The sequence below is a fragment of the Brienomyrus brachyistius genome, chromosome 1 (assembly GCF_023856365.1).
Source record: "Brienomyrus brachyistius isolate T26 chromosome 1, BBRACH_0.4, whole genome shotgun sequence".
Lineage (NCBI taxonomy): Eukaryota > Metazoa > Chordata > Actinopteri > Osteoglossiformes > Mormyridae > Brienomyrus > Brienomyrus brachyistius.
In genome coordinates, this window is record NC_064533.1 from 28413404 (window position 1) to 28432798 (window position 19395).

Sequence of the window (19395 nt, forward strand, 5' to 3'; positions counted from 1 at the left end):
CACAACAGTACAACATGCAGCAGTAGAAACAGGAAATTAAAGGAGTTTCCTTGAGAGCTCCCAATGGTAAAGCAAGGAGTAATAAATTGCTTTCCGAACAGCACCTGACAAATATTGTATTTCAGGAATTATCGGATTATAGGACGCCGCACAGCCGAGAAGAGATGCATTTCTCTAAAGCTTACCCTTAGGATGAAATATATGATATGACAGTATGGGATCATTTTCACCCAGATTAGGCTTCGCTTAATAAATGTGGATGCACAACTCTAACGTGACAGCAGATTTATCGATGTCTAGCGTGGGCTTGCCTCTTTCAGGCTAATGCTTTCAAATGTGTGTCTCCTCTGCTTAGCATGATTAGTGTACTTCACTCTGCAAAAGATGTAAGAAATTCATTATGTGTGATGAGCTGGCATCCCGTTCAGGGTGTCCCTCAGCCTTGTGCTGTCTGGCATAGGCTCCAGGCCCCCTGTGACCCTGACCAGGGTGAGAGGCTAGAAAATTGTTGGATGAATTATGTGCAAATCGGAACATTAACAGCAGATGTGACCAACCCACCAAAGCGGGGGTGCTGGAGGGCTATGGACTCCCTGGCAGTTTCAGGGGGCTTGACACGTCCAAAGTATAAGTTTGGGGATTCCAGTCAGGGAAATCTCCCAAAGGCCTTCCAAATGTGACATTTTGTCAGGGGGGGCAGAATATTTAGCTATGCATTTAGCTATGCCCCTGCATTAAATATATGTAGTCTTCTTATTTCACTAGGCAAATCAGTTGTAAAAACGAGTCAAACAGAACTGGGTAAAGATAAAGAATTATTATTATTTCAAATTATAATGCTCTATTTGCTATTTACACAAGTACAGGTCCATTAGAAGGGAACTATGAACATCAATTCCGGACAAAGAAAACACTTGCAGAGTTGATTCAAGGTTATAGCAGGGTTTTCCTAGGTTAATGCTGAAATTGGGGCAATCATAGCATCGCGTTAATAGTTAACAACATCGCTATCAAGCCACAGTATGGTGTGAAGCTAGTTCATTCCCCTCACGATGCAGTGGGTGTTGTAGCTCTAATGCTTAAAGATGTTGACCTACAAGACAACCGTGAACTTCCAAAACTGAAGAAAACTGGGATTTTATTTTTTTCATTCTTATAATCTGCACATTTCCCATTATAAGAAAATAATCTCACATGCAAAGTTTACCATTCATTTTAATAGACGTTTTAGTTCCCTTGGTGCCCCATGTATTCCTAGTGTTAACTTTGACATATATAGTATTTTCATTAGTAATATGTAAGATTGGACTGATTTACTATAAGGACCAGGGACCTTCCGCTCTGATTTTACTTTTATCCTCTTCCAGGGTGTTGATCCATAAAAGGACAACAAATGGAAACGAATTTCATAGCTCCACCAATCACCAGCAACGTGCCACATGTTGGGTTTGAAATGAGCCAATGAATATGGGGGTTTATTCAGCGAACATGCTGTCATCGGCTTCTCCTGCTTCAGCCTAACCCCCCCCGTGGCAATTTGTATGTTCTGGTGAGTAAGCGTTTTATAAAGAGGTCTTGTCCTTATAAAACTGAGGTCATATCTTATTATTTTTAACAAGGAAAATATCCTCTAGTTTTACATTCACCAGGCACAGCCCTTCACAGTTAATGAGCTGAAGCCCTTTAATTACTGCTGACTGTTGTAGTAGTAATATGTTTACTTTCTGTAGTAAATAATGTGGTATTATTAATACAATTCCAATAAACTAACACCACCATTTCATGTGGGATGGGTGATTATTGGTTTTAGCTTAGGAAGAATTCCAAACATGAGGTTTATCGATCGATCCGTCCAAGCATCTGCTATTACATACATACATACTAACCAACCAGATGTAATTAATGATTACTAATAACTGTTTAACATTCTCTGAATTTGGGTACTTTAATGAGCAGCAGGTAAGCATGATTGTCACCTAACTGCTATAAATTTGCCAGGTCCAGGTCCGGCAGATATTTTTCCAAAATGAACATGTTCTCTCTCTGAAACAGAAACAGATAAAATATGGTCTCTATACACAAGTGAAAACTCGACATTTTATTTTATTACTATTCCTTGGATTGAAATAGCGTGAATGTTGTGTTAACCGCCCCGTCCAAGTGACTTGAGCTCCGTGTGATGTTTTTGGAGCTGGGGGGGGCTTGACACGTTTACTTAAGATGTTCTCAGCTGCGTGTGTCAACAGCTGGCGGACTGTGACTCGGCTGATAGGTTTGCAGCAGCATCAAGCTCTCCATTCTGAGTTTGAGGAGGACTGGGACTTTCGGTAGCCTCCACACGCAAGTCATTGAACGGATTATAATTAAATGACTTTATAATGACAATGATGAATGTATAGTTTTACTGGTGCCAACTTTTAATGCTCAGTTTATCCACTTCATCATGAAAAATTGTGATGCAGGTCTTAAACAGGTATTATTGACCAAAAAAATAGCTGACATCACGTACAGAGAGACAGATTACCACAATTTATCGGTCCTTGCTGCATAAACAGGGTTATTTGTGGCTTATATCTTGCCTGTTTGTGGCTATTGGCACTCTCTACTTAAAAAGGTAAAATAGAACATTTATTCTGAAATGTAACATGTGACAAAGCACCATATACAGAAATATTTGTATCTTCATATACAGAAAAACTACACAAAGCTTGTGTACAGTGTATTCACCCTACTGAGTCTTCGTGAATGAATGAACAATGATGATACCCTTGGGGACCAACCAGTAGTTTTCTGACATACGAAATATCACACAACATGATCATTTTTTCTCACATTCTTCACCTCACACATGATAAATCTCCTTGCAAATCAAGGAGCCGAGGCCACATTCAAATTAAGCCATATGTAAAGTTACATATAATCCATATTAATTAAACAGGGCGTCTGTTTCATCCCATCTCTGTATTGGATGAACCATTAGATGGATGGATGGATCTCTGTATGTTGTGTAATGTCCTATTTGAATCAAATACTTTACCGCTGAACCATATTGACAGAAATATATGCATGAGAACAATATTACTTTAAGTGCCTTTCATATTATTAATTATATGGAAAATGACTAACAATCCTGCACTTCAACTGTATAACTTAACAGCTCAGATGTTCTGGGCTGGCGATAGCATCTCACTGAGCACTTGCGCCTGCCAGAGGTGTGTGCTCAGTCCACTGCTGTTCATACTACCAACTCATGAGACATTTACCTACATAAACATGCTGTCAGGGAAGAAGGAAACCAAATGATTGGTTCAGAGAGATAGCCAATCAGATTATAGTACTGAAGCAATATTGTTGCATGATGATTATTTTATTCTTTGATTTCATTCTGTTTTGCACATGTGGGGTCATAGGAGTAGTGAGGCTTGAGAATGGCGAATTGTTCTGTGCATGGACCTCGGTGCTCTTCTCTGTATCTGCTTGTTGTATGTGCCCTTAACTGTGCAGTGAGTACTTGGTCCTTGTCTGATCCTCGCCTATCTTAGCCATCATGTAATGACCCGCCATGTGTGCACCTTACCATCCTTAGTGTAACTTCCCTGTTTCTCTGCATTCATGGTCTCGCTGTGTTGTTGCTTCTATGTGGTCTTTTTAAGGACTGTAATTAAAGCGCAACTTTATGTGTGAATCCATCTCTCCTTGTCTTCATCCACAGCTGCCGTGATGCCTCGGTCTGCCGGGTGCTTCAATTATATAACATACTATAGTATACTTTATAATATACTATACTGTTATGGACCAGCTGAACAACACTAAAAATCCCAGAATGTACCTCATTCCCATCATCTCAGTCAGATGCTCTCCCAGGACTGCAATTCCCAGAATCCTCCACAGCACCACTTCACCTGTTAATCAGTCAGTTACACCAGTTGCCTCTGCTATTTAAACCTTTTTTTTTGTTGTGACTCTGTGAGGTCGTTGCCCTGGTTTGCACTTTTGAGTATTCTCTTTCCGATAGCCTTATTCTGCTATTTTTATTATTATTATTTTTTTTTTTAATCTGTTTTGTCCTTTGATTCTGAGATTTTGCCTGCCGACTTGAATTTGTTGCTCCTGTTTGTTAACTTATCTGACCACCAGGATTTTGACTTATTTTTCCTTTTGACTGCTCATAGTCCTGCACAGTGGCCAGAGGGACTTTGAACCATTCCTCTTCCAGAACAGTGGCCAGGTCACTATGTGATGCTCGCGATGGAAAACGATTCCTCACTCACTTCTCCAAAACACCCTAAACAGCACTAGCGCCACTGAAACCAAAATTTGCCATTGGCAGCAGTGACCAAAGGTTTGGCTATAGCAGCCTGACTATGAATATTGACCCTCTGTAGCTCCCAACAAACAGTTTTGGTGGAAACAGGAGAATCAAAGTACATTTATAATTCTGCAATGAATTGGACAGCTGTGGTTTTATGTTTTTTTGTTTCCTCTTGTTGGATATGGTCTATCCTTTGTGGTGGTACGGCATCCTTACCCTGAATATCACAAAGATTCGCTGTCGTGGTCACAGATGTTCCAACAAGACACACACCAACAATTTGTCCTTTTTTTTAAACTCTGATATGCCTCCCATTATATTGTGTGGATTGCAATATGTTATGCACAGCTGTGCCATTATTCTGCTAATTCAACCTTCCTACTCTGCTTGTACTTATGGAATATGCATCAGTGAAGACTGGCCACCAGGTTGTACATATATAGGTGTGAAACGTCAAAGACTGTCGGCTAGAATTTCATTTCAGTTTCATTGTCCAACCCCTGTACTTACTATTAATATGTTTGATTATACAGGACTGCAAAATCTAATAGTTTTTTCTATTGTCACCCATAAAGTAATATTAAGTTTTGCTTCTGTACAATACTTCGCAAAACAAATAGTGGCTAACTCTTTAAAGAGTAAAACTACATTATTTTAAAACGTTTCTATACTTAACCTAACATAAAATGTGAACATGACTCAAAGTATCAGACCTCAATATTGTAAATATAGTACAAAGTCAACTGAATGGGGTTGTTTTTTTCTCTCTGTCACACCTTGACTTCACACTGAAATAGGCCCAGTCAATGTTACCATTTTAACCGCATAACCCACAGAAGTGGAATAAACAAAAGCTCCGTGTTTATGTCTACAGTTATGCCGACAGAAACAAGCTGATGTCTTCCTGCGTTAAAGCGAAACTGAAAGAGTTACTATACTTCTAAAATTTACAACTGGATAATACTCTCATCTGGATTGTATTTCTCCTGCCGCTGCTTACAGTACCTTCCCTATGTAAGCAAATATACATCTCTGTTATCCGAGCCGCATTTCTTTTAACCTAAGCGATAAAAAAAATCGTAAAATACTTCTTTACTTTCGCAGCAAAAATTTTTCCTGTTTGCTAGACGGTGTTACATTTTAAAGACGTACATACGTGTAGTCCAATCCGCAGTATCACGTCAAAAAGTAACTTTATCTATTTTATATGGTGGTTTAAATAAAAACAGGATTAGGGTTTCGGGTGAAATAACTACAGATAAGCACATTAAAGTCTTCCCTAAAAGAGCCTTTCTGTTTCGGTAACGCCCAAAACGCACTTTTAAAACATCAGAAAGCGGTGTTTCAAGATAGTACTGAATCAAATTTCACTGTCATATCAGTAAGCTTTATATTAACCGTAACCAGAGAACGCTGATAACTGTTCTGATGGTAGATGTGACATTTTAACTAGACTTCGGTCTTTTACTATAGCAGACAGTGACCTCTGCTGAAGACACTCATATTTTTTTTCCAACCTGGATGTCGTATAAAACTGCCGCTGTCATATAAAACGTGTTATTTTTTCATCAACCATAAACTATCGTTATTATTATGTGTTATTCTAGAATTTACTTTTGTTACAAAATGACTACAGAATAATGACGGTAGTAACAGAAGTTAGGATAACGTAACTACTAAAGTGAAAACCAAACTCTTTAATTTCACTTCTTTGTTCTGTGTGGTTGTTTTGGTCTGAAGAAAGCAGTGATGCAGTAAATAAGTAATAGCGTTTTGTTGAAAACAAAGTGCCGTGATGTACGTAATACTTTGTTATGTTACTGGACAGCAGTTTGCTCCCAGTGATATTCTGGGTCGACCTCACAATCCCCTGTACGTCCCAGTACGCCTGTGCTGTATGCTTATGAAATATGTCTATTTCTATTTGTATTCAAGTAGCCCTACTCAGGTATACTGGGTATTTTTGGAGTTATCCAGTTTGTCCCGTACTTGTATTTAATAATGCATTACTGCACGATTGAATCACAGTGCAGATAGGGAAAAGTTTAAAGCAAATCAGGTCTTTGGAAGCCCCTTTTTCTCATTGTACCACATCAGTGGATTTTTAAAAACCCCTATATGTTTACAAGAAAAAAAAGTTGTGTTTGGTATGCAGTCACATTAAGGTGTAAGTAATGTACATCTTCAATTGGGTATCTGTGTAGCACATATGTTATATAAACATTATATATTTCTTAGCTGGTGTTTTTGTCCAGAACAACACACAGGTTAGTATGTAAACGTACAGCAGTCAAGGAGTCAACTAGGCGAACATACAGCTAGACAGCTCATAATGAATGTGTCAGGTATAGGTGTAAGTACAATCGGAGCAAGATCTACAGATCTACATTCCAAACAATGCAAAACCCTAATAAGACAACTATGCAAATCAGACAACAAAGTGCTACTCTATTTCTTTACATAGCCGCCTTTTACCCCCCACCTGCTCAAATCTGTGCACGCTCACTCCCAAGCTGCCGTTTTTATACCTTATAGGGCCAGCCAGGTTTTCAGTGCTGGCGGTGGCACACCAGCGAGTGGCTTAGGCAGCGTTTGGTGTGTGCGTGTGACAACAATAAGTTAATGTCCTACCAGCTGTTTTGGTCTGCAGTTATTTTTTATTGGGTTGCCATGGTTCAGCAGTGTGTAACTCAGTAGTCTGTGCATTTTTATATTTACCCTCAAGAAGTGTACTTTCATTACCACTAAGAACATTATTATATACATTAGGTTTCCTCTGATATTTATATTTGTATTCATTTTTAAACAAATGTTTGTAGAATAAAACTAAAAAATTGGGTGATTTAGAACCGCAGCATGATGTCTGAGGTTGGGCCATCAGAGCAGATTGAATTTATGTTGTTTTCTCACTTATGAAGGACTATAACTTTTTGGGAAAATGGGGTACATATCTGTCTGTCCGTCCATCCATCCATCCCTTTCTCCCTCTAAACCACCTATCATTACCGAGTCACAGTCAACCTGGAGCCTATCTCAGGCCATCACTGGGCCGTCACATAAATAAGGAAAATGAAGTTATAAAAAAACAACACAGAATGAAGGAGAATGATTTCATATAAGAAAATGTATCGATATTTCTTGCAGTCATTTTATAAATCAAGCCGGAGCCTCTAGTCTGTTTTCAGTAGGGTGTTGCCTAAAATGGAAGTGGGTGTGTCATATTCCCTTTTTAAAATAAACACTTTGATTTTGAAGAATGGGGTGCTGTAAGCACAAAACATGATTTGTCTTGTATGCCAAAGCACGATTTGTCAAAAAAGCCTTACACTTATGTTATAGTTTTGATTACATAAAACATCTGTTGATTCTGTGTCATTACTGGAAAGGACATTTAAACTGTACAACATTGCAAATTAGACTGATGATAGAACTTCATCCATGCTTTTTCTATTACATTTTGTTTAGCTGATGATGCCTACACAGAATAGCCAAAAGCCTGCATTTTGGTAAAAACACTATTGATTTTCCCATTCAAATGATGAATTGCTACAGTATTTGTCAGCTTTCACATTTAAACCTGAACCCATTTTTCTGCCCTGATAAACAGTGGGAAATAAGTCAAATCACCGAACTACAGAGACTGTAATTGGGGGGTGGGGGGAGGGGAGCTTATAGATTTAAACTAGTCCTACCGGGATGAGCTGAGCTGAGTTCCTGTCACTTTCATGTTATAATTGTATCACCGTGAAGAAAGTCCTGCTGCCTTTCTGCATTTTGTGAATTCTTTGTGCTTTGCTTTTCACTGTTTGGTTCTTAAGTGCAACATACATGGGACTTAAGACAGCTTGACATATGCTGCATCGCACAGTTCCATGCAAAGTCTGAATCTTCAGCAGATTTCGTAGAATTTCGCACTGGTAAATTTTAATTCGAAATTTGATACCCTGTATCTGTTACGGTATTTGTTTGCTCTTTGGGAGGGGGTTATGGGGGGGGGGTGGGTTAAATCCAATGTTAGGGCCCTACCTACAGCATACAATGCTGCTGTAAGAACCAGAAAAAAATTTAATTGGGCCCTTACCTAGTTTTTCATTTGTCATATATAGTCATGGGTTTCTGCCGAGGCTCACTGTTAAGCCCTGTGTTCTTAACTTGTAATACTCTTGCATATATTTACATTTAGAATCCAAACTGGCCACAGGTCAGTTTGTTACTACAGTATGCTACTATGCCATGTCCTGCTCCCAGCTTGGCCCAATGAAAATATATTATCTTGTGACGGCAGCTCACGTGTTACATCTGTTCTTTCGATTTTTTTATCCAAAGCTGACTACCACTTCCTCATTGGCACTGTGTGAAGATCTGATCTTGGAACTGATTGACGCTCACTCTAGGCAGACCACTCTAAGGTACAGTTTCACTCTTTATTTCTGCTCTTTGCAGCATGTCATACATGTTACAGAATTTCATTCCATGCTATTTTGGTATGGAAACCAGCAGATCTGGTAATACTACCAAACACTGCATGACTGCTTGTAATATAATAGAGAAAAACTGATTTGAAAGCAACATTTATTCAGTAGCTGCTATTTTTCTACCTCTCGTCGTAGTGCCTTGTATGACTGTTGATATTAGTGTACATAAACTGATTTTTTCAAGTGTGATGTACAAAGGTGAAAAGTAAATTATGTAGATGACAAGTGAAAGCTGTTTTAAAGACAATCTATAATCAGTCTAAAAAATGTGAAACCACCTCATAACTAACGCTAAAACTGGGTGGAATATTATGATAACAATCCTCCATCCAGTGCCGTGTCCCTAGGCAGAATTCGTACACCACGTGAAACAAATTCGTGTTTTTTTAAGCATGTGAAACAGCATTCCTGAAGGGAGGCTCAGGTGACCAGGCTTCTGTGGACTGGATGGTGTCTCACCTGCCAGCTGTTCTCCACAATATGTGTAGGCTGGGCTTTTTATTATCTTGCCTCAGTATCGCAGAAGCTGCCTTACAACAGTTCCAAGCCCAGAAATCCCCTGCTCAAATGATATATCAGTTTTAAAATGTCCTGTCAAATTCTTCAAAATCTCCTTCACCAAGGGGTATATTTCATACACGTAAAGGCCTGGTATATAATTTGTTAAGTTACTATGCCTTACCTGCAAAATAAAAAAAACTTCATTTGGTATTAATTAGATTGCACTAACTGTAATTTGCTGTTGTTACTGTAATTTTATTCTGCTATAATTAATCAATTTTCTGTTAATGGAAAGAAAGGCCCAGAGTATCACCTGGTACAGGTGTGTTCAGGACTGGGGGGGGGGGGGAACAAAAACGTGGACTGTCTGGGGATCCCAGTGGACTGGGTTGAAAAACACTGGATAAAATGAATGCTAATTTATCAACCCCTTTTGCCAGTTGTGCTGGTCTAGGATCACAGAGGTGATGCTTCCTGAGCTCAGGTTTGGTTGGCAGTAACTGGGGACCAGTCCGATCCATGGAAGGAGCTCTGAACAACAGCCAGGAACGGAGGTCCACTCTTGTAGACTTTGGGTCCATCAACACTGTACCATACTCGACCCACACTGACACCAATGAGGCCACTGCGAACAGGGGTATCTCTGATGTACGGAGGACCTTCTGCCTCTTCGTCACTTTTGACCTGCTCTTCATCACCCTGCTGTGGATCATAGAGCTTAATGTATGCATACCTTTATATTTCATTTATTATTGTTCTTATCACATAGCTATTTGCGGTGGATCTAAGTACTATATATGTAATATTAAAGGACCCCTTTGAAAATTGTGACATTGACATTGTGGAGCTATTTGCATTTTTGTTATGATCCAGACAGCTATGTTGTTAGTGTTGGGCTTCTGGTAAGAGAGTTGCTTTGAAAAGCAGGTTAGTGGGGAGAGACAAGACGAGCTACAATCCAGCAAAAAAGCCCAATGAAATGTGCCAAAAAGAACCAGTCTACCTTGCTCTGAAGTGAATTTCCATAATGTAGGTTTGAATCGCTGTTCATGGAGGCTCTTTTATATTCATAAAGAAAATGCTACCCGATTGGCTGGTGAATCACTGTTAATAGAGGCTGTTTTATATTTAAAAATAAAAGTGCTACCTGATTGGTCGGTGAATCAACGTTAATGGAGGCTCTTTTATATTCATAAAGAAAATGCTGCCTGATTGGCTGGTGAAATACTGTTAATAGAGGCTGTTTTATATTCAAAAAGTAAGTGCTACCTGACTGGTCGGTGAATGGACGTTAATGGAGGCTCTTTCATATTCATAAAGAAGATGCTACCTGATTGGCTGGTGAATCACTGTTAATAGAGGCTGGTTCATATTCAAAAAGAAAGTGCTACCTGATTGGTCGGTGAATTGATGTTAATGGAGGCTCTTTTAAATTCACAAAGAAAGCACAACCTAATTGGCTGCTTTCACGTAGGCTAACATTACTTTTTACTTAGGTAGCTAGGTAACTACCTCAGAGTTTTGAACATTAGTACTGTGAATGATTTTTTTTTTCATTGCACTACAAAGGTAAGCATTTCACAAAAGCTCCATTGCACATATATTATCTTATTATATCTATTAGAGGGATCGTTCCAAGCCATAAAACAGGGACGTGTTTCCCAAAAGCGTCGAAAGGCATAGATCGTCACTGGCTGTTGCAACCGTCAGTTACATTAGTTGTGCCGATATCAGACTTCTCCGTGTGGCTGCTGTTGATCGTACAAACAGAAGTCCATATCATCGAGAGTGGCAAATACAACTGAGTCCTGCAAGGAAGATGTTTATTTTAAGAGGAAGACTGATGTGGCAGTGATGAGCAATAGCTGAGCTCCATTCAATTGCAGCTGTAACTTTCGTTATCAGAGTTTGTTGTTGTTTCTGTATGTTTGTGTGGTTGAAACTGTTAGACTATTGTTTCGTGTGCAGTTTGTTTTGATAAGAAAGTACTTATTTAGTTTTCTATCCGCATAAAATCAACCATTATACCATCTGTTTAGTATTTTGTATCTGCTATTGTCTTTTTGTTGTCATAACGCTTCTGGTTAACTGCAATTCTCTATGGTTCATTGGTGTTCCAGTTAATTTTGGTTTTTTAACGTTATACATTGTTACTATTTTTTGTGTTGCAACCTAACACTAGACCAAATTGCAGCACCAGCCAATCAGGTAGCACTTCCTTCCTTCCTTCCTACCACGACCCACTGTGGGTGGGCCTTTGGGTGGTTCCCACCTACAGGTATGTAATACAACTGGGCTTTGGTACGCTGGGATATGCTGTGAGGGGTGCTGTAGAATTACCAGGTACCAGGGCTGGTACTGTTCTGCCCCTGTAGGAATGCAGTAAGACTCCATTTACAGTGGGTGTCGATGTGAGCAAGGGTGCTTTCTCAGAAGATATATGTGTGTATATATGTGTGCATATTTGTGTGTATATATGTGTGTATATTTGAGTGTGTATATATGTGTGTATATTTGAGTGTGTATATATGTGTGTATATTTGTGTGTATATATGTGTATGTATATATGTGTGTATATTTGTGTGTATATTTGTGTGTATATATATGTGTGTATATATGTGTGTATATACATGTGTATATACGTGTGTATATACGTGTGCATATATGTGTGTATATATGTGTGTATATACGTGTGTATATATGTGTGTATATTTGAGTGTGTATATATGTGTATGTATATATGTGTGTATATTTGTGTGTATATTTGTGTGTATACATGTGTGTATATACATGTGTGTATATACATGTGTATATACGTGTGTATATACGTGTGTATATATGTGTGTATATTTGTGTGTATAAATGTGTGTATATTTGTGTGTATAAATGTGTGTATATTTGTGTGTATAAATGTGTGTATATATGCGTGTATATTTGTTTAAGGAGAGCAAGATGGCATATGAGAAAAGAAGCATTCCAATATGCCTGTAGTCGTACTTCTGCAAATGACAAATAAATATCATTTCATTTCATTTCATTTTGGAGGGATTTCTCATTTAGGTGAAGATGGGAGAGTCTGTACTGTACTTCAGAGTCTTGTTCATGATTGATAGTAAGAAGGAGTGTGAGATTGATAGGAGGTCTGGCTTGGTGATTGCAGTCGTATGGGTACTGAGGAGGTCTGCGGTGATGAAGTAGGAGTTTAATTATGACAAGAGTAGAGTAGGAGTGTACTGGTTACTTAGTGACCCTCTCCTCACTGATGGCCATGAGCTGTGGACAATCAGTGAAAGATCAAGAAAGTACAAATGGCCAAACTGAAATTCCTCAGCAGAGCTGCTTGACTCACTGTCTGTGACAGGGTGAGGAGTTTGCAGATCTGGATTGTCTTTCAAATATATTTGATAGTCGGTCCTATATATAGAGCTATAAATAGACCTGGTTCACCTTCAGGAGTCACATGAAATGGTTCAGGCATCTTGAAAGGTTCCCAAGGGAAATTTTATGGGCGTGTCCCAATGGAGGCAGGTCCTAAGAAAGATCTGACACATACTTGGCTCCTCGTATGCACCATCCACCTTAAAAATGCATCCTAGAATTGCCCCGGTTCGGCGTTCTACCAGCATAGCCCTCCCTAGGAAGAGTAGAGGGAAGGTGAGATTATGAATAATAAAGGTGTTTACCTCTGTATACGTAGGGGCAACTCAATAGGCAGTGCACTTTACTCCAGTCCTGAAAGTTATTTCAATTTTCTTAGTTGCATAGATCCGAAAACTTCCTGCAGATTATTGTGTTTTTCTCACTTACCGTATCTTTGAAGCTGTTTGGCAGTGACGTTTTTCCTACCTCTCTGTAGTGCAGAGCACACAAAAACAGGAATTTCCAGGACCACAGCTCAGTTATGCCCAACGCTAAGATAATTATAACTAATTATAGCTTGACTGATGTACAGTGACATGAAGTATGTCTGCTTTTGATTTCTGTGGTTTGATAAACATCTGGTCTTTACCAGGTTCTGAAATTAGGTGCATTTCAGGTAACACACAACACATGACAGATTATGCTCATTCATAATTTATTTAACAAAAATATGACAACATACAGCAGCCATGTGTGAAAAAGTAAGAACGCCATAGGAACTAATTCGTTCGTCCATTTGAATTCAGAGGTTAATTAGCAGCCAAACGCTCCCCAGAAGTCTGACCAATTCCATGATAGCAGATTGACAGTCTGAAGCATTCCGGGATATTTTAAGACCATTTCTCTGTAGGTGACTGGATCTTTATTTTCGCCTGCTAGAGAGCAAAGAGAATTGAGTGCTGAGATTGTTGCAAAATTAGTCTCAAAGAATGGTATAGCTAGATCATAATCAAGTAACATCCATTGTTTTAGTTTTAAACACAGCAAAAACAGTCTAAATTTATCAATCAATGTCTATGTGACATATATAATTCACACCAGCATGTCTCACTGGATTAGGTTGCCTTACAACCATTGTCACATTTATATCTAGAAACACTACAGTATCATAATGCAGCCACATCCTTACAAAACCCATATGTTTTTATCTAAGTGCTTTTACTGTGGGCACATGTACTGGTCTGTAAGAAGTACAGAGTATCTATTATGGCTACACTGGCTAGCAGTGTGACTGGTTGCGACCTCTGGAAGATTTATTTACCTGCAATGTCAGTGTGGAAAGTTTGTCTCAGGTTTCTGTGTCCATATTTAGAATTTCGACCATGACAACTAACAACAGGGCAAAAAAATTGTATTGGCTCACACAGAAATACCAGGTAGAAATGGATAACTGTATATTAAATATGTGGGTCAATTATGATTCCGCCAATAATTACTCTGGGCTTGACCTTTTGTCTAGTCTGTAACTTGTTTTGTTACTTACTTTTCTTGGTACAACAAGAGTAAGATGTCCAGACTATATTAGGTAAAATACAGTGCAAGCAAACTATTTAATTAGTATAAATGTCCTATGAAGTGGCTTTGGGTGGTGAGTCTATCCTAGACTACATTCTCCTTTCATTTCATTTTCTTTAGGCCAATGGAGGGATCAAGGATCAGCTGACCAAAGAAGTCATTCATTATGATTTCCATACGTCATTCTTTGACATATTTGTAAGTTCTTTGCTATTTCTGTCTTGTATAGCTGTTTGATAACTTTATAGTTAAGATTGAAATAGTTGCTGCAATCTGAGACCGGACATATAGTGGCAGTATGACTGCAAAGGAATACGATGTGGACCCACAGAGTTACACTGCATCATTCATCTCACTAGTACCTCATAGAGAACAACATCAATAGTGCTATGTTTGCTGTCGCTGAGGAGAGTCCCCGCCCACCCCCATAAGTGCATTAGAGGAGTATTTAGTGCAGGGGTGTCAAACTGCAGTCTTGGGGGGGGCGGTGCCCTACACAGTTTTTGATTTCCCCTCATTTAACACGCCTGATTCAACTCCTTGTGCTAATTACTACGTTGCTCTTGAGCTGAATCATTTGTGGTGGAACAGGGAAAGAATTAAGCTAGACAGGGCTCCGGCCCCCAAGGACTGCAGTTTGACACCCCTGATTTAGAACCAAACATTACATTGCTCCTCTTGTCACCCTTATTATTATTACCGATACAAGGGAAATTTTGCATCATTTTGAAGTTGTAACAACAATTATTTTCACATTTTATTTAAAGCAAAATTTGGTTAAATATATAAAAATATGATCTGTTTATGAATATTGTGAATATTTTTTTTTCCTTAGACAATAAGCAAAGTCTTTTTCTGGTACTGGAAACTGCCCACTTAGCTACTGTATGAAAACCTTTTACCAAAAATAAATGGAATACTTTCTCCCCATTATTGAGAGAATAATTACACTCTTTAGCTAAAGGAAAAGACATCATCAGTCAAAATTTATAGATTCACATTTCACTTTTTTTTCCCTCTGCTGACATTGACGTGCTGACAGACATGAAGGTTCATTTTTCACCGGTGATGTTAGACCCTAACCCATGTGTTCTGCCCCCTGCAGGTTCTGGCCATCTTTCGGTTCTCGGTCCTCACCCTGGCCTATGCGCTCTGTAGGCTGCGGCACTGGTGGGCCGTGGCGGTAGGCAAAGCCGCGAAAAGCACAAACGCGACCGTGGTTTAGCCATGCTTTTTGAACACAGCGATGCAAAATGTGCAATGTATATAAACGAAAACTATTTTATGCTATTATTGCACTGTCCACACTGCAAAGTACCCTACCAGCTAGTAAGCTGCCAGTAAGGTGAGATACTACTGGTAAATAAATAAAGAAGGAATAAAAGTGATATTAATGTTGGGGGCAGCGTCTGGCCTGTAGCCTGGGTGCCTGTAATCAGAAGGTCACCGATTCAAACCCAGCCTCAGCACGTCTGCGGGTCCTTCAGCAAGGCCCTTAAGCCTCAGCTCCCTGGGCACCACTACAGATGGCAGCCCTTCACAGACAGCTTACTCTACAAGAAAGAAGAGCAGGTTGAGGGAGATGTAAACGGGGATCTAAAGTATTAATTATTAATAAATCCAGGATGCCGTCTTAAAATATATATATATATATATTTTTTTTTTACAGATAACAACATTAATCACCTCTGCCTTCTTGATAACAAAAGTCATAATCACTGAGGTTGGTTTCTCTACCAGATATGAAGTTCTAACTGACAAGGATTTCCATATCATGTCTTAGATAAATCAACCTTTTTTGTAGCTTCTTTCTCAGGGGGCTTTTGGCTACCTGATTCCCATCACTTCCTTCATCCTGGCCTGGATTGAGACCTGGTTCTTGGACTTCAAAGTTCTTCCAAAGGAAGCTGAGAACAACAACCGTAAGTGACACATAACTGAAGCACTTCCTTAACGACAGACATTTACATCACCTTCACTGTCATGAATTCAGTCAATCAGATTTTGTATAATTGCCATTTGATTTAATTTGTGTTTGAATTTGATTTCCCCCCCGGTTGAAAGTGAGTCACTTCATTTGTGAAAAATCTGTGTAATTTGTATTATTCATGTTAAACCTTTCAAAACTCACCCTTTCTCCTTAAAACCACAGTCTATACCTGTACATTCCTCCAAAACATCATTTCAAAGCTGACCCACGTATTTTATTGGGCAGTAGTAACTTGTAGGGTTACCCTGTCTAACAGCAGTACGTATTTTTCATAGTTCTGTGCTAGTTCTATGTGTTGTGTGGGTCAGTGGGTTTTGATACTGTGCCTGTGGTTGCTGGGTCGAATCCTATGGACTCCAATGTCATTCCACCCACCAAAGACTGTTGGGTCCCTGAGCAAGGCCCTTAACCCCCCAAATGCTCAGTCAGGGACTGACTCACCCTCCTTTCTCAAAAGAAATGTATTTTGCTTTGGTTAAAAACATCTGCTATATAAGTAAATACAACAATTATTTAATAAAATATAAACAAGAGGGCCCTAATCTGGAAAATATATCCTAAGCTGAACAGAATGCAGACTTTGTATCAGGAAGCAGACTGAGATGTAGACAGTGATGGTTAACCTGCACGGGTGCCTTCCCGTCTGTCAGGGCTGCTGCCGGCTGGGGGTGTCACTGAGAGAACCCCCCTCATCCACTCTGGAACTTTCTCAGAAGGCCAGTTTTACTCACCTCCAGAGTCTATAGCAGGTGAGCTGGCTTTCGGTTAAATAAATTTTCACTGTACAGGCATATGGAGGTAGATTTTAATATATTTCGCCATTTTACCATTTCCTGGCATGTATGTATCAATGGCATTCTGCAAAATACAATAATTCATATCAGAAAGAAACACACACACACGCACACACACACTCACACTCACACATGTAGGGTATACCTATCCTTATGGGGCCCGCTCATTCACTTCTATGTGAAACATGCTAATGCTAACTATGACAACCTTAACCCCCACCCTGCCCTAACCATAACCGTAAGTGACCAAGCAAAATACAAGAGTTTTTGAAATTTATAGTTTTTTCATAGCAGTCACTGAGTTTTCCCTTATGGGGACCAGGAAACCGGACCCCATAAGGGAAAACAATGGATATTTATCACGTTATGGGGACATTGTGTCCTCATAAGGATAGGTATACCCGGTCACGCACACACACACACACACACACACACACACACACACACACACACAAACACATATTCACAGACATGCATATACAACTGCAGAAAAAATTAAAAGACCACTGAGGAAAAAAATGTATTGTACACAAACACACTCACATAAACAGAAAAACGTGAAACTAAAACTGTTGCTGTGGTCTAATAAATTTTTTCCAGAGTTCTATATGGTCAGCTGAATTTGAATTATTCATTGTTTGAAGTATTGTATTCAATGCATTTATGCTAGATTTAGCATTTATGAGTTTCAATATTACAATATTTATAAAACACAAATGTCAAAAAATACATGCTAGCAGTTTGTGTCTTGTTTTTGCCGAAAAAGCTCAGGTTGCCATATTTATAAAGGATGTTTTTTGGACTAGCGTGGCTCTCGGTGTCCGATAACCGTTAACGAGTCGATGTGAATGAAGTTTGTGATGCAATGCGGGAGGGGGGTGGACTATGGAATGCTAACTGTGAAAACCGGAGCCTTTGCCCAGACAGGTCTGAGTGAGCTGGCAGCTCCACATCCTTAAACAAATCCAGGTGTACTCTGCTACTGCAGTGCTGGCTACAAATAGGCAATCAATTTTGTTGTGATATTTATTACTGGTGGTGTTCATTTTATAATACTATTTGTGCATAATAGCATGTTGCTCCAAGCAGTGTGTCTAGCAGTGTCTTATGGGCACTGAAAAGCAGAAAAAATCCAGAAAAAGCTGATGGTGTAGTTCTGATGAAAGACTCCGATCGGCTGGTCTTTTTTCAGATTCTGATCAAGCAGCTGAAGAAGCAGAAGGAGAACCTGTCCAAGAGAAGCCTGTAAATTAGCACGTAACATGTGCATTTTAAGTGGTGTTGTCTTTGTTATGATCTATAGCTACAGCAGCTACCTCGCTATAAAATGTATAAAAATGAACTGTGGTTTTACCTACATACAATTGTAGCATTTAAAAAATATTTGTAATGCACAAAATATGTACAATATACTCTTTGTACTACAGAAGTAGTGTACAGTATATGGGGCCCTACATACCAATCGTATAAGTAATACACTGCAGTACTGTATATATCCTTCCATTGAAATTAATATTACTGTACTTGCTGTAATATGATACTAATTTGAAAAATGTTAACTTTTAGTGATGTTGGGTAGCAGTGTACTCACTTTGGAATGTATGTATATGTATGTACAAGCACAAAGTTAAGGTGATAACCATTACTACCAAAATACCAGCATATATTATTAATCTCTTTATATGTAATTTGGTCCCGTGAATTCCTATCAGTTGTTAAATTAAGCGATCTCATCTAAAATGCCATCACTAATAGATATCTCAGTTTGGTTCGTTTTTTCTTTCTAAGGCAGTGAGTCCATTGCTGAGGATGACGATAAAATAAAATCCGACAGAAGTGCCTGTTTAATTAAATTGTGACGTCAGAGCCTTGGAAAATGAATCAATATTTCTTTTCATTTTGAAATGATTTGGATATATCCTGATGTCATTGATAGAGAGAAAAAAGCACATTGCATGGGATCTTTTAAAGCATTTCAAGAATAATGTCTCAGAGTTGTTTTTTTACAGCTTTAATAACTACGCTACGGTAAAAACTCTCTGTTACAGTTTGTTTACAGTTTTGTGACTTTCTCCCGTAATTGTCCACAGTGCTGCACATGTGTGTGCTTTTGTGTGTTGTATCAGCAGACTTTGTGTTTAGGGACTACCTCGAGGATTATGGGAGATGTGTGTGTGAGAGAGTACGTTTGTGTGCTGTGTGTTACCACGTGCCTTATTTAGCCTCAGGCTGCAAAAGAGTTATTAAACAAAACAAAGGAGATGCACTTGTTTTATTTTCTAAATTCATTGTGAATTTTCTTCTTATTGTCATGCACATTTTTTTGTGATTTATGCATATAGGAAGACAAAAGTCCTTCTCCATAGTTGCATTGCATTCATAGACAGT

General features: G+C 38.9%; 1 protein-coding gene across 2 annotated transcripts; it reads left to right on the forward strand.

Moving 5' to 3' along the window:
- The first annotated feature begins 5179 nt into the window (after window positions 1–5179).
- Window positions 5180–19269, forward strand: LOC125748699 (STARD3 N-terminal-like protein). Of its 2 annotated transcripts, XM_049025185.1 has the most exons (9): window positions 5180–5326; window positions 8639–8721; window positions 9729–10011; window positions 14344–14421; window positions 15329–15406; window positions 15893–15946; window positions 16028–16145; window positions 16864–16962; window positions 18200–19269. In XM_049025185.1, exons 3-9 carry the CDS (start codon window positions 9808–9810, stop codon window positions 18259–18261), a joined length of 693 nt encoding a protein of 230 aa, XP_048881142.1. In that variant the 5' UTR covers window positions 5180–5326; window positions 8639–8721; window positions 9729–9807; the 3' UTR covers window positions 18262–19269. The 2 variants fall into 2 exon arrangements, with proteins under 2 accessions (XP_048881142.1, XP_048881150.1); XM_049025193.1 differs by lacking the exon at window positions 15893–15946.
- Window positions 19270–19395: the final 126 nt, after the last annotated feature.